Source organism: Phytophthora ramorum (genome assembly GCF_020800215.1).
Source record: "Phytophthora ramorum isolate Pr-102 chromosome Unknown Phyram_PR-102_s0015, whole genome shotgun sequence".
Taxonomy (NCBI): Eukaryota; Oomycota; class Peronosporomycetes; order Peronosporales; family Peronosporaceae; genus Phytophthora; species Phytophthora ramorum.
The window spans coordinates 903523-919212 of NW_027150661.1; the positions used below are offsets into that span (position 1 = coordinate 903523).

At 53.7% G+C, this 15690-nt stretch overlaps 3 protein-coding genes across 3 annotated transcripts; 2 read left to right on the forward strand and 1 right to left on the reverse strand.

Annotated features, from left to right (window-relative positions):
* Positions 1–14: 14 nt before the first annotated feature.
* On the reverse strand, positions 15–914 carry KRP23_12600 (uncharacterized protein; the record flags this gene model as incomplete). Its single annotated transcript, XM_067883236.1, has 1 exon — positions 15–914. The coding sequence occupies one exon, from the start codon at positions 912–914 to the stop codon at positions 15–17; it is 900 nt and encodes a 299-aa protein (XP_067739508.1).
* A 1089-nt stretch (positions 915–2003) lies between these two features.
* KRP23_12601 (Protein SEEDLING PLASTID DEVELOPMENT 1) lies at positions 2004–2381 on the forward strand (the record flags this gene model as incomplete). The annotated part of the gene is made up of 1 exon (XM_067883239.1): positions 2004–2381. The coding sequence occupies one exon, from the start codon at positions 2004–2006 to the stop codon at positions 2379–2381; it is 378 nt and encodes a 125-aa protein (XP_067739509.1).
* A 3190-nt stretch (positions 2382–5571) lies between these two features.
* Positions 5572–8800, forward strand: KRP23_12602 (Retrovirus-related Pol polyprotein from transposon TNT 1-94; the record flags this gene model as incomplete). The annotated part of the gene is made up of 2 exons (XM_067883240.1): positions 5572–8725; positions 8793–8800. The coding sequence occupies 2 exons, from the start codon at positions 5572–5574 to the stop codon at positions 8798–8800; spliced, it is 3162 nt and encodes a 1053-aa protein (XP_067739510.1).
* Positions 8801–15690: the final 6890 nt, after the last annotated feature.

A 15690-nucleotide genomic window follows, 5' to 3' on the forward strand; every position in this document is an offset into this window, starting at 1 on the left:
GCGGCGACCACTGCTTAGTACAGCGCATCGGAATCCACAAAGTCGAAAAGTGTCCACGACCGACGAGGTGCAACGGGGGAAGTAGGAGGAGACTCCACCCAACGTTCCGATATGGACGAGTCCCGATGCTCTGCGAACGCTGAGCCACCCAGAGCCGGCCTTTCTCGCAAGAAGTGGAGCGGACTCCCCGCGTGGTGCGTCGAGGTGTCTTCCACTTGGCAGACCACCTGCCCACCTCGTTGAGAGGGGGTGATGGTAACTTGACGAGGCGACTTGCGGGTGCTCCAATGCTGAAGCAGCGCTCGGAAGGCCTTTGATATCGCGCGATCGCGGGATTTCTCGTGCGAATCTTGAATTGCCGCGAGTCCGAACTTGCCGGACGTAGCGTCCTGGTGAGCTGTCTGCATGAGCGAGAACACGCGCTCCACGGCGTCGCCCCAAATCGTTTTGACATCCTGCCCCAGTAAATGCAGCAACTGCTGCATCTCCCGCTTCCTGCGCAGCGGAAACGACAGGGCAAACCTCGTCGGCGACTCGATCTTTGACCACAGCTCTTCGTCTTCTTGCAGCTCGTTCACGTACGCCCTCAGGATCTGCACCGCCGAAAAGCGTCTACCTGGCTTGCCTTGAGCGTTCACGGAGAATAGTGCGTCGGTAATCGACGCGAGTTGTGTTCGCAGAGTGGAGATTCGATCCGTCAGGCCTTCTCTGTTGTGCTCGAGAGCACTGCTAATGCTGTCCGCGTGAGTTTCGTCGATTTTGTTCAGCTGGCTGGTTGGCCATCGACCCGCACACTTGAGCAGTTCCTCTCGATACTCTTTGCCGTCGCTGTGACACAGCACCAAGTGAACGCGGTTAGTGCGGGCTTTATCCGCCACCCACTCTGCAAACTCTTGCTTGTCGTCAAATTCCATTGTTCTGGCCTAACTGCTGGGGATTTCGGAATGACGATGAATGGAGGTGTACTTGCATGGGACACGACGATGAAGAACCTACAGGTTGATCATGTTCTGAGACTAACTGTCACGTGGTCGTCTTCTCTGACTGGAATGGACTATTCGTGCTCCCCCAATTCGGTGCCTCTGCAACCAAGTATGTCTTCTACCGCTCCACGACCGAAAATGTGGCACCCTACGACCAAAAGAGACGCTTCCGTTCCCAAGACTTCCACAGCGAAGACGCCGAAACCACAGACCTCAGCTCAGACTCGGAAGACTGCTGTCGTGAAGATGCCGCGAGCCAAGCTAATTGCAAAATAACCTGAATTGCAGAGTATCCTGAACACGACGAGCAACAAGTTTGACCGCCCGAAACAACAGTCGTCGGTGCGCACTTTCAGTTTGCGCGACAACGCTCCAACGTGAACCAAAACCAGCCTGGCCAATTGGTCGCCATTGTCATCTCGAGTTCTTCACCTGACGAACTTGCAGTGGTGCTGCGGTTAGCGTCTCTCAGCAAACACTCGAGCGATTGCAGGGCTAAAGACGTTGCTGAGTGATTCTGCATCAAGGTGATGCACAGTGTCCACAAAGTGCGTTTTTGGCTTCATCGTTACGAGTTGCAAGACGTCGAGCTCGTGAGCTGTGCCGACTTGCAGCTGCTATATGAGAGTGCAGTGGACAACTCTGCGCTGAACGCGGATGGTCAGTATTCGGGTCCAGCCAAATCGCACGGTGGCCTTCATGCGAGACCGCATATTCCCATCGGGCTTTTGTCATTCCTGCAAATTGTTTTCTAGGTGATTGGACGCTGGATTCCGCGTAGCACTGAGCGTACAGTTTCGCCGATTGAGCCAAAGTATTCTGCAGGCGTTTAGCCAAGGAGGGATGTTTCTCCACGCCACGGAGCTCAAAGGGTAGATTCTCGACCTGAACGAGTGCATACTTTGGGCTAGAACCGTCGCGGGTTTTGAGGAGCAATACGTGGCGATCATCATCGACACGTCAAACGAGATCGGCGGCGACGGACTGGTGCCGCACGCGTGCGTGGGGTGGGCTCGGCGCATGATGGTGCGGTCGCTGGAGGCGCAGGCGGGGGTGATGGTGGAGTGCGTGCAGAACCACACGGTGGAGACGTTGATCGTGGACGAGATCGGACGCAAGGCCGAGGTGCTGGCTGCGTCCACGGTGCGTCAGCGCGGTCCTCGCTTGATCGCGAGTGCGCACGGCGACTTCCGCGCGTTGATCAAGAACCCGGACCTGAAGGGGTTGGTGGGCGGTTCCCAGCAGGTGATCGTGGGCGACGGTGCTGCGGCGAAGTCCGCTAGCAAGAGCAAGTTGCAGACTCAGCGTGCTGGCAATCCGCTATTCGATGTGATCGTGGAGCTGGACCATGTCGTTCGCGGTCGCTGTCAAGACTATGAATTCGAGACGTGTCAATAGGCTGAGGTGTCCTGTTGCTCAGCTAGTTTTGATACTTTGATAGTGCGTCTTGGGTGAGCTATTCAATTACTTGTGCACGGATGTGTTACTTGTAGTACCAAGTATCTATGGTTGTATTCATCGTACTATAATTCTCTTTTGCCTATTCTACTATTGGAGCGATTCCCGCAGCCATTTGAACTGGTTCAGATCCAAGATTTGCCCTACCCCATACAAAGAAAAACCATTTTATTCTTCAAGTGATTAAAGGCTCAGACTCAAAATCTGAAAGAGCCCCCCCCCCCCCCCCCCCCCCCCCCTCTTTCAGATCATGAATCTGGGTTTTGGCAGAATAAACCTGCGAACATGGATAAAATGACCTCTTTTAAGCGCTCTACCTGTCAATTTTAATAACTTCAACTAACAAGCCACACTCTTTTTCCGCATCAAGGTCTGTCCCGCGTCAAGCTCAAGACTCCAGACTGCCCACCACGGTGGACACTGAGCCCGGGCAACAGCAGCGGAGCGAGCAGGAGCTGGAAATTCTCAACTTAGAGGCGCGTAGAAGAACCTATTCAAGCCTTTGAGCTGTTATCACCAACCACAAGCATCATGACAAGGCGCGGGAGGGTCGCAGGTGTCGAGAATGACAGCCCCCAGGATGTGGACGTCCTCCTGGAGTTCATTGGTGATGTTCTGCCGACGGGTGCGAATGAATGGGAGTCAGTGCGGCACAGCTACGAAGACTATGCGGTCGAAACCAACTGCGCAGAGCGCGAACTGGTGTCGCTCAAGAAGACATTTCAAGCGTTGCTCAACGTCAAGAAGCCAACGGGGGATCCAAGGTGCCCTGAAAATGTCCGGGTGGCCCGTCAGATCCAGCGCCGGATCGAAGAAAAGGTGCCTGTGGAGAACGACGTTGGCGAAGAAAGAGCTTTGAGCAATGAAGAGGACAGCCACTCGACAGCATCCCACACTCCTCCGGCGATAGGTGAAAATGAAGGTGCCAACTCATGTCATTGCCTATTTGCACCCTACCTGAGTTCAAAGTGCGAAGCGAGTAGTGGAAGCAGCTAACATCAAATCCGGCCGTAGTGATAAATGCTCTGTCATTTCCAGAACCGTACATCGCCTCCCATGCCGTTCCATATCATGGCTCGGGGTGGAGGTCGGCTCTCGTCAGGTAGTGTTGGCCGCGCTAACGATCACGCTTCTCTCTCTGGCCTTCGGTGGTGAGTGCAAGCATCAGAATGAGCACAATGCTCTCGTCGTTGCCCTCGTAACTCATATTGCTATAGATGCGGAACAAAGTGCTGCGGGTGGGCACGTACTTTTCTAAATCTGTGCGCACCAGCTAAACCTATGTTTTGGCATCCCAGAATAGCTGCGGGAATCGTCTCTGTAAGAACTGGGCAAAAATAGCTGATTTTTTTTTTTTGGGGGGGGGGACTCGATTTTCATTAATTCCGGGAAAAACAAGACGGACTTGAAACCAACACAGTCGGAACGACTGGTATTTACAATGTCACATCGCGCTGGCTGCGTTCGCTCAACGCCAAATGCCCTCCCACAACAGCAGCGTGAAAAACATGCCTCGATAGCATTTTGTATGGAAATTTGTGCAATGGAAGCTGACCTAATTTTAGTACTCTGCAAATTCATGGTGATCAGGCTGTGGTCGTATTAGCTACAGACTTACCGAGCTTATCGAGGAGAACGTCGATGAATTACTCTTCGACGACGGCAAGCCGTGCTCGGTGGCCAAGACCGCTGACCTGGGTCTCGTCATCGAGACTCTTCGCTACTACGCTGGCTGGCTCGACAAGATCGACGGCTCCGCCATACCCACGTCGAGACCATACCTCTGCTACACCAAGACCGAGCCTATCAGTGTTTGCGATCAGATTACCCCGTGGAAGTTCCCGTTGCTGCTTACGGCGTGGAAGCTGGGTCCCGTGCTGTGGGTAACACGATCGTGCTGAAGCCTGCTGAACAGACACCGCTATCTGCCCTGCGCGTGGGTGAGCTCATCGTAGAGGCTGGATTCCCCAAGGGTGTGATCAATATTGTGCCTGGCGTTTTGCGTCGCGTTGGGATAACTAATTCACGAAGGTTGGGATACTTTCTAAGGAAACGATTTAACCATTTGCGGTTTGGAAATTATTTTGGGGCAACCTTAGAATTGCGTGTGGCTGTCGCGTGAAAAAGTACGGTAAGCTCGTCAAAGTTGAAATTTGCGTTCTTTTCAGCGCGCTCGCGAACGAGAATTTGAATGCGTTCTTCATCCTGATCGGTCAGGTATCTTCGGTGAGCGGATGGGAGTCGCGAGGCTAATGTTTTTCGTGTCACTCGTCACCTCAGTGCCGACCTGTCTGCACCATGCTGTCGTGCAGACAAGGTTGCGTTAAAGTCATCTTCCGTTGCTGCACATGTAGTTGATCGCCATGTAGCTTCGTCGTTATCTCCCATGGCCAAATCGTTTCTGGTGATACCACGACCGCGCCACATGAAATATACACAAAGTAGGCCATTGTGACCCGCTTCCACACCAACGATACACAAAGAAGGACATTGCGACCCACACAACGTCATTTAATATGGCAAAGAGTATGAATTCACCTGGACGTCGATATGAAGGACAACAGCACAGGTTTGATACACCACACGTGACCATGTTGATGAAGACGGAAAGGTGAGTATGTGTGCCAAGTTTGACACCAATTAGTTCTTCTCTAGCAGTAGGGACAGTAACACAATATACCTCAAACACCAAAAAAAAAAGGTTTGACACCAATTGGTGCTTTTCCGGATTTTTTCACTTTGTAATTACCCCCTTTCTCTGCCCAGTTCTTACGGAGACTCACGTGGGCCCAAAAGCGCCTCTGCAGTTTCACTCCGTTGGTGCTTCCTGCGTGAACATCCCCGCCGTCGGCTGAAGGTGTTGGAATGCACATCTGGGACCTGGAAAGTTGAAGAGAAAAAGAAAGCTGAGAAGCCAGGAAGAGGCTTAGGAGCTGAGATATCAGGTCACTGTACGACAATGGGCTTGAACCCGTTGTCTAGTAAATGTTGGTTGGAGCCGATGAGGTAGGGCTCTAACGTTCAATGCATTTAGTCTTCATTTTGAATCGCCACGCGTACGAGTGCGCCTGGAACCGGTACAGGTTCCAACAGGGTTATGAGCCCAAAGCACGGGAGGTCATCGGATTCCATGATGTCGAAGCCGATGAAGTACACCAACGATGGAGTGCCCAAGAATTGGGACGGCAAGGATTGGCAGACGTACAAGTGGGCCATGTTGACAGTGTTTGAGGAGAGCAACCTGGAGGACATCGCGGACGGCACGATGACCGCGGCAATGCTCCAGACCTCTTCTGCAGAGAAGGAGGAGGAGTTCAGGCTCAAACAAGTCAAGATTAAGCGCATGGTAGGGACGTCGGTGCCTCCAGAGATCCTACAGCAAATCAGCGACAAGAAGACCGGATCGGATATGTGGGCGGAACTTTGCGACCTGTTTGAGGGTAAACAGAGTGAAGCGACTCGAGCCTACACGATTCGTCGCCTGGTGAGTGAGCTTTGGCAAATGAAGCTATCACCTGGAGAAGATGCAAATCTCCACCTGTGCAAGATGTTCAGTGTACGAACAGAGCTGACGAACTTGAAGTACAATATTGAGGATATGGACATGGTCGAGATGATGCTCGAGAGTCTGCCGTACCAGACAGAGTTTGAGAGTTTAAAGTCATCGATCCGCTATGGAGCAGATCCAAGTGTGTACACCCCAATTAAAGTTCGCGAGTTGATTCGTGCAGCTTCAGCCCGACAGACTGAATTCCGCGGTAAACGGAGTTGGAAGAGCGGGGACCGGAAGCATGATGGTGGAAAAAGTGGCGATCATGGGAAAGGTGGTGACCACGGAAAAGGTGGCCAGCAGGGCAAGTCAAAGGGCAAGCCAAGGGCATGTTTTGTTTGTGGTAGTGAAAATCACCTCAGGGCAAACTGTCCGAACAAGGACAGCAAGCAGAGTGGTGCTACTGGCTATGAGCAAAAGCGCAAACCGAAGAGCAACGTCACGATTTGTCAAATCGGTGACGAACCAACAGATGCTCGTGATTATAATTCGGGAGTAGTTGCCGGTGCGGTGACTGAGCAACCGATGGATGAAGCTGCTGACGAACAGCAAGTTGATGCTGAAGTAGCAGAGTTACGTGTAGCAGAGCTACGTGTACAAGAAGATGCAGAGAGTGCTGGAGCAGAACCAGTTGATGGTGCAGCTGCTGACAATCTGGCGGATGCAAACCAAGGTGCTCCTGCAGAGGCACAAGGTCATTGGTGGTATTTCGATACAGCCTCTAACTCGCATGTCATTGGAGATCGTGCGTACTATGTGTCCTTTACAGAAGACACGACTGAGATGCAGAGCGTGCACGGCATCACGCCGAACTTGGCATCGCGCATCGCTGGGGTTGGGACTGTGGCAATCGTCACTGAGGTGGATGGTGAGCAGACGGTGGTGTACATTGACGACGTGTTTTATATACCCGGTGCTGAGTTCGGGTTGTTCTCGCCTGGGTTTGCACGTGACCAAGGATTTGAGTTTGCTGTCGACCCTGCGACGATGAACTTCCACGTCTCCATTGAAGGAAGGACGGTGATAGTCGCGACGCAGCATGACGCTACGTGGGGCTTCCGGGTGATGCATCCTTCGATCCCAGGCAACTTGAACATCGGTCCGGAGTGCCGAGCAGTGTGCAACTACACTGTGGCCGAAGGGGTGGCACCGCTGTCACTCTGGCACGAGAGATTGGGCCACACGTGCCCTCAATACCTGAAAACCATGGTTGATAAAGGTTTGGTGCGGGGAATGATGCTCACCCAGCGTCAACTGGACACATGTGATGCCTGTCATCTAGCGAAGCAGAAGAAAAGCAAGCATCGGAAGAAACTTGATCGCGCTCTCAAGAGACCGAATCAAGTTGTGTATGCGGACCTACTGATCCCAAGTAAGTCAAATGGTACTCGATTCGAAGCCGTACTAGTGATAATGGATGGTTATTCGCGTTACGTGACGGTGAAGTTGCTGACGTCGAAGTCGAGCACGAAGGTAAACCATCACCTGAAAGAGTACGTTCTTTGGGCGGAGCGGCAAGCTGGTCGGAGTATGGGTGAAATCTCGTTCGAGGTGAAGCAAATCCTGACAGATAAGGGTGGCGAGTTTGTCAACACCGCCATGGTAGACTGGTACGCGTCGCAAGGGATTGAACACATCAGGGTTGGACCCAAGAGTTCTCAGTTGAACCTTTGCGAGCGCACGCATCAGTCATTGGTGGAGATGACTAAGGCAACGATGTTACAGGCAGGATTTCCGGTTAGCCTGTGGCCTGAGGCACTTCGCAATGCAGCTTACGTAAAGAACCGGGTGTACAATAAGGGAACACAGGGAATCCCGTACGAGAAGATGTTTGGCATCAAGCCGGATGTGCATCACATTCGCAAGTTCGGAGCGTTGGCATACGTGCACGTCCCTGTGACGCCAGGACGCCGAAAACACCACCACAACGCAAAGATTGGCTACGCGTTGGGCTATGCGGAGGACGTCGTAGGTTGTAAGGTGTACTACCCCGATGAGCGCACGGCAAAGTTTGTGACCGACTTACGTGTGGCGGAAGATGTTGTCTATCGTGATCGACACGATGCTGAGCTGGATGAAGATGACTTGAGTTCGCTGCACTTTACCAAGCCCGTGCCTGACAACGATGCATGCAAATCGAGCATGGCGATTGTCGAGATCAACAGTACAATGCCTTCTGGACTCGAGGAGGGCGAGGATGTAGTTGACGAGTCTGAGATCATGGACACTATTGAACTTAATTCACTTTATGATCCTGAGGATGTTGACAATAACCTCGAGGGAATTACGGACGTAGTGGATGACGCAGATGTGGATACCGGCCGTGTACGACGTTATCATGGAGCCCGTGAAGAAGTTGAGCATACTGAAAGCCAGGAAACTGTTTCGGCTGGACATGAGGAACCTGCTGCCGATGGCGAAGATGGTGTGGATGCCGACAGTGTCAACATGGAGACAGCGATTAACGCAGACAGCGAACCCGTCCCAGGCGATGACTTGGACTCGGACGACGCTACTGCTTCTGATGTGGCTGAAGATGAAGTTGTGTCGGATGCTGGAACACGAGGATCGTCGATAGCAGAAGAAGATCTCGAAGGAGACGATCAAGATCTCAGTAACGAGGAGATTACAATTGCTAGTGTCTTTGCATCGGAGGATGACGAGGACAGAAATTCGTCGAACATGTTGAACTTGGAGGAAGATCTGGACAACGAGAAGAAGGAGAGCAAGTCGAGTACTTTAAGTGTTCAACATAGTACTGATCGTGAAGTGATTGATGCGAGTGCAGTTTTGGCGGACAGCCAGTTAAAGCAGACTGGAAAGCGCACACACAGAGACGAAACTCAATCAGAAGAAGAGCGCGTGGAGCAAGAAGCTGCAAAGGCGGAACCAAAGAAGGCACGCCGCGGACTTCGAGAGGCTAGCGAACGCAGAAGACCGGCTTATCTTGATGACTATGTCGTCAATGCTGTCCAAGCTACCTCACGAGTTCTGGATCGGAATAGGAAACCTATCCGAGGGAGTGATGTCCACATCCCGCGGAACCGTCGTGAAATGCTGCGATCCAAGTGGAAGGAGTTCTTCCTCATGGCAGAGATGGAGGAAATGGCAGCACTTAAGACAAAGGGGGTCATACAGGAGATTGCAAGTGAAGAGGTGCCAAATGAGGCCCTTCCGATCAAGACGATGTGGGTGTATGCGGCAAAGACTGATCACCAAGGATTCGTGATCCGGTTCAAGGCACGTATAGTGGCTCTGGGGAATTACCAACGTCCTGGTGTCGACTTTCGCGAGACGTTTGCCCCGGTGGCAAGGATGTCGACGTTCCGGTTGCTGTTGGCACTGGCTGCAAAGCTCGGTTTGCAAGTTTATGGTGGTGATATTAACACGGCATACTTGAACGCTTGGCTTCGAATTCGTCAGTATTTGAGCTCTATTGATGGGTCCCCTTTTAGTTAATGGGCATATGTACGTCGTCCTCTAAGCACTCTATGGACTGCGGCAGTCAGGAAGGGAGTGGAATTCGGAACTGAACCAGTGGCTTGGTGAGCATGGCTACCAGCAGTCACTAACGGAACCATGCTTGTACTACCGCTTCGATGGGGACACGATCATGTATGTGCTTGTCTATGTCGACGACAAACTTGTTGCGACCAACAACGAGCAGTGCAAGAAGGACTTGTTCGTGGATCTGGACAAGGCGTATGGCATCAAGGACCAAGGACAGCTGAATGAATATCTCGGGATCGAGGTAGAGCAGACGGCAGAACATATCGTGATTCGACAAAGCAAGTATGCGCGTGAAATCCTGGAAAAGCTTGGATACTCTGAGGCGCATGCAGTCGGAAATCCAATGGAGGTGAACACTCGCCTGGTCCCCACTAATGACGAGGAAGAAGTGAACACCGAGTTCCCGTACAGAGAGGCCATAGGAATGCTCATGTACTTGACGACAAGTACGAGACCAGATCTGGCATTTGTGCTGAGCCAGTTGAGTCGCTTTGTGGCGCATCCTTCGGCGAAGCATGTCGGAACAGTGAAGAGAGTGCTGCGCTATCTAGCTGGAACGGTTGACTATGGAATTATGTGACGGGGCACACAGCACCTTGCACAGAGGAAGTGCTAGAGAGCGTAAGCTCTCGGTGAACAACAAGTTCCCGGTTCCCGGTCTAAGGGAACCGACTACGACTTAGACGGTACGTTTAAAGACTGAATATATTTTAAAGGTGAGTCAAGCTTGATCCTTACAAACTCTAAGTCAACTATAGTAAAAGCTAAACAAGTGCCCAATGGTTGGCTCACCGCCAACCGGTACCACGTACCATGGGCACAAAAGAGAGACATCCCGTCACTCTTTATGTAACATGGGTACACGTCGGTGTACCCCGTTACATCCTCCCCCACTTATCTGAGAATCACACCTTATTCTCCAATCAGAAGGGAGAGAATTGGAACTCCCAAATTGGGAATTCCCGGGCGCAGCCACAGCACGGCTGGCGCGCCCTCTCGACAGTCACGCAGTGACTTGTGTCCGTGGCGGACACCGCGAGGTGCTTCCTTGCACAGAGGACGATGTCGGCCGCGAAGCCGCCGTCCTTAGCAACTCGCGTTGCGGTGATAGCAAGCGCACAGTGCTTCGGTACGGGATGCTACTGCATCCAAACTTGCGGTGGTTCTCCTTGACCACCTGCAGTTCACTTGGGAGGAGCCGTGTGCCGTCCCTGACACTTCGTGTGTCTTGTGTCTCCCGTGTGGGTCGACACCATCCCGGGCATCACATAGCCCAAGAGTGGAGGGAGCTCGCAGCTCACCTCCTGCCATGATAGCGGACCCGCATGGGTTACGCTAGTCATGGCTGAGCGCGTGAAGCATCGGCGCCGTACACGCGCTCAGGTCATTCGTTGACCAAAGCACTAAGCATCGTGCTTCGTCGTAGTGATACGACGGCTGCCATTAGCAGCCTGCTCATCAATAAGAGCATTTCGGGTAGAGCAGCAAGCTCCACCCCGCGTCTAGGTCGTCGTACCATAGACGCTTCGGTGTCGGATATCGACACCGAGGTACCCATCGGTACTTGAAGCATGGTGGAGAGTTACATGCACTCTCTACCACCTTCACTCTAGTGCTGGCGATTGCTTCGTGCATCGCCAAGACCAGGGCACGGTCGGAGTGTGTGCAAGCCTGCACGACACTCGGTCTTGTTCAAGACCACGATGGCGTACGGGCCTGTGAGCCCATACGTCAGTGGTTCGCCGTGTACTACGGCTACCACTAGAACATTGAGATGTTCCGAGTGCGTGCAAGCATGCACGGCACTCATCACCACATGTGACCGCGTCGGCGTACGGGGCTGTGCTCCCGTACGCCAGAGGTACGCCGCGTGTTCAATGTACCACGGCTGCCTCGAGTGCCGCAAGCGTGCAGCACTGATGCTGAACAGTTGTTGGCTCATGCCAACAACAGCTTCCGTGAGGAAGCTAGTCTCTCTAGAGACCTGGGAGGAGAGGTATTTCCGAACCCCTCCCCCTCTTACGATTGATCCCCCTCCGGGGTGACCGAGTCGACCGCGGCTGGAATTCATCCAGCCCGGGAACAGTTTGAGTCTGTGCGACTTGACGTGGGAACGATATTACCCACGTCGGGTGAAGCCACCATGGGCTCACCTAGTGTGTGGAACTATGTTACCCACACAGGAAGCGCAACCCGCGTCTTCCTCTTCAGTTAAGGTCTGGGCGACCGGGCGATATACATTGCGCCAGGCACGACGTCAACCATGTGACTCGTGCCGTGAATTCAAACACTGGGTTCTTCGGAACCCAAGCGCAGCTTGCGCTTTGGCATACAAGGGTCAGCAATACTGACACCTCGGCCTTTGGTAGCAGCTGATAACCGGCTGCACCATCGAGCCGACCGTGTGTCTGAGGAGCATAGCTCCGAGTCGTTCATTGCGACTCCGGTCTGGTACGTGCGCAGACCCGACTTTCGGCGGCGACGGTGTCGTCGGCGGTCATCAGGACGTGGAACTAAGTTACCCACGTCTTGGTGGCGGTGCCAGGAGTCTTATCGACTCCGTGTAGAACTTGGTTACCCACACAGGAGGTGCTTATAGCAACCTCCAGCTGGCCACGATCTCGGCCGTGGACTTAAACCACCGGTCCGGTAGTGTCACTCCGCACTACTGAAGTCGAAGCCCGTACGGCGCGACGACTTCTCGGCGATGGTCGCTGCGGTACAGCGCAGCCACACATGCCGGGCAAGATGCCCTGTCCATCGGCTAAGCCTTTGGCGGTCCGCGAGGGTTACCCGCGATGGACATGGTCTTGCGACCTGTTGACGTAGTTATGCGTAACTACGTCAACAGAACTCTTCCAGGACGTTCCTGTCCAGAACAGAAGAAGAGTTCAACTCTTCAGGAGAGGTCTCCGGTTACAGGAGTATCATCTCCCCAGCCTTCATGATGACCTGGAAGTCGTGCAGCGACATTCCCTCGAGGTTCAGAAACTGACACCTCCGGCAGGGCGGTCAAACTTATGACCGCCGCCTTGACCTGACAGGTCTCGCCGTCGAAGATGTGATAGCATCTTCGGCCGGCCGTGCCTAAGGAGCGTTGATTACTCCGAGTCGCTCGTGGCGACTCCAGTCTGTTTCAACAGACTCGGCTTACGGCGGCGACGACGTCGTCAATGCCTACCCCGGCGTGGTTCTTCGTTACCCACGGCCGGTGGTGACTCAAGGGCAGAGTCGGGAATCTCATCGACTCCGTGTGGAACATTGTTACCCACACAGGAGGTGCTCTCGGCAACCTCAGCCCTGGCCACGGTCTCGACCGTCTTGGCCTCACGTGGACTTGTTCTACTGGGGAGCTGACATCCCCTGGCGCTGATACAGTCGAGGCCTGTATGGCGCCACGATCAGGAGCGGTGGGTGCTGCTGGCGTTGCAGCTCCCCTCGCTGGACTATTAGTCCTGTCCACCGGCATTGCCTGTGGCGGTCCATTTCCCGCAGTGGACGGTGTCTCAACACCTGTTGCAGCTGCAGCTACTCCGACGACTTCCGTACGTCGGCGGACGCCATTGCGTCCTGGTAATCCTTTCGGATACCGCGTGTTCTGGCAGAGGTGGGATCATGACTCACCAATGCTCTGCCAGAAGCTGGGTGCCGGTTAGCCTAGATGGCTTTCCGACACCAATTGCTTCAGGGTGCGTGCGTTCATGGCACGGCGCACCCAAGCGGACGCCGTACGTGTCCACGACCACGTACGGGTCGCAGCTGTTCAGGTATGTGAACCTGACAGCAAGGTCTATGCAGACCATTGCCGATGCTCTCTCACAGAGAGTTGGCAATCGCTCCGGCGGCGTACGAAAGCATTCGACGCCCCTGGAACTAAACGTTCCTAGGGATATTAACATCCCCGTACACTCACGTGTACTAACGGCAACCCAGCGTTGCCATCACCGATTCGAGACATAATGTCTCTCGTAGGCTAAGCCTCCATGGTGTGCGCCACCCGCACACCCGTCACGGAGACTCAACTCTCCCCCCTCTGGGGAATCCGCCATTACTGGTGGCCGGAGTTCCCTCGGCCACCTGGTCGCGGCTTGCGCCAGCGACCGTTAGGCCCTCGGGGTTTGAGGGATGGGTTCTTCCCCACCCCAGTCGAAGGACACACGCGTTGGTAGTGTCCTAGTCCGCCGCATTTATAGCAGCGGACCGAGCCAAGCTCAGCAGAGCTTAAGTCCATAGGCTCTGGCTCGTTGTTCGCAACGACAAGTTGCGCAACAACCGGAGTACCAGCCTGCTTATGGCTGTACTCCTCCTGGAGGGCGATCTTAATCGCCTCCTCCATAGTGGATGCATGCACGCGGAATAACTGCGTGCGTGCGGGACCGACCTTCAGGCCGTCCATGAAGACCGTCGTCTTGACGTCTTCGGGCAGGGGGTTCCCCACCAACGATGATGCCAACGTGCGCATCTCTTGTACGTACTCGTACAGCTCGCGCTTCCCTTGCTTACAGGCGAGGAAGCGTGAGCGCTGGCGGAACGCATCGTTCGCCGGGAGAAACGCAGCGCGAAGCCGCTCGCACAACTGTTTCCAGGATGCAAAGCATCCAGGAGACGTCGTCTCCAGCGTGTACGCCCAATTCTTGGCACGACCGCTTAGGTTGGACAACGCGAACGCAACGCGAAGTCCCTGATCCGAGATGAGACCCGCCCTCATGGCGATCTCAACTTCTCGGATCCAGAAGTGAAGGTTTTCACCTTCCTTCCCTTCGAACGCAGGTACAGCCAGCCGCAAAGGCTTCGGCTGGACCGGCTTCGGCTCGGCCACAGAGGCCTGCAGGTTTCCCTGCACGTGAGCAATGAGCTCACGCTCATACGTGTCGAACGCGTTCACGCGTTCGACTTGCTCGGCTGGCGTCACCGACGCCAAGCCTCGGAGGACATCCCTCCCAAAGATGCCTCCCATCTTTCGAACGGACTCGAACTGCGAGTCGTTCAAGTGAGGAAACTCACTTCGTTCCATAGTGGTTCAGTCTTTGAGACCACAGAGGATTCAGGTAGTCCAATCCTACCCGCGTAGGCGTGGATTGACTACAAGTGCTACCAAGTGTGACGGGGCACACAGCACCTTGCACAGAGGAAGTGCTAGAGAGCGTAAGCTCTCGGTGAACAACAAGTTCCCGGTTCCCGGTCTAAGGGAACCGACTACGACTTAGACGGTACGTTTAAAGACTGAATATATTTATAGGTGAGTCAAGCTTGATCCTTACAAACTCTAAGTCAACTATAGTAAAAGCTAAACAAGTGCCCAATGGTTGGCTCACCGCCAACCGGTACCACGTACCATGGGCACAAAAGAGAGACATCCCGTCACTCTTTATGTAACATGGGTACACGTCGGTGTACCCCGTTACAAATTACGTATACCAGACAACAACAAACAGGTGATGCAGTTGAGTTGCATGGATTTTGTGATAGTGATTGGGCAAATGACCTGGAGGAAAGGAAAAGTAGTACAGGATTTGTGTACAAACTGTCGGGTGGAGCTATTGCGTGGATGTCACGCCGGCAATCTATCATCGCGCTGTCCACGGCTGAGGCTGAATACGTGGCCGCGTGCGAGGCGACTATGGAAGCTCTTGCGATGAGGAACATCTTGCAGGAGATTCTGCCGTACAACTCGATGAAGTTGCAACTCGGCATTGACAATCAGGCTGCGTACATGATGGCTACGAATCCCACGTACAGCCGTCGAACTCGGCACATTGAATTAAGATGGCACTATGTGCGCGAGCAAGTGGAGAGAGGAGCCATCAAGTTGCACAAGGTGAAGGGAGAGGCCAATCCCGCCGACACGTTCACGAAGCCTTTGGAGAAGAAACGTCTCAAGCGACTGCTCCTGGACATTGGAGTTGGCGCTGCTGATTAAGTCGAAGAGTGATCTTCGAGGAGGGCGTGTTGGAATGCACATCTGGGACCTGGAAAGTTGAAGAGAAAAAGAAAGCTGAGAAGCCAGGAAGAGGCTTAGGAGCTGAGATATCAGGTCACTGTACGACAATGGGCTTGAACCCGTTGTCTAGTAAATGTTGGTTGGAGCCGATGAGGTAGGGCTCTAACGTTCAATGCATTTAGTCTTCATTTTGAATCGCCACGCGTACGAGTGCGCCTGGAACCGGTACAGGTTCCAACAGAAGGCTC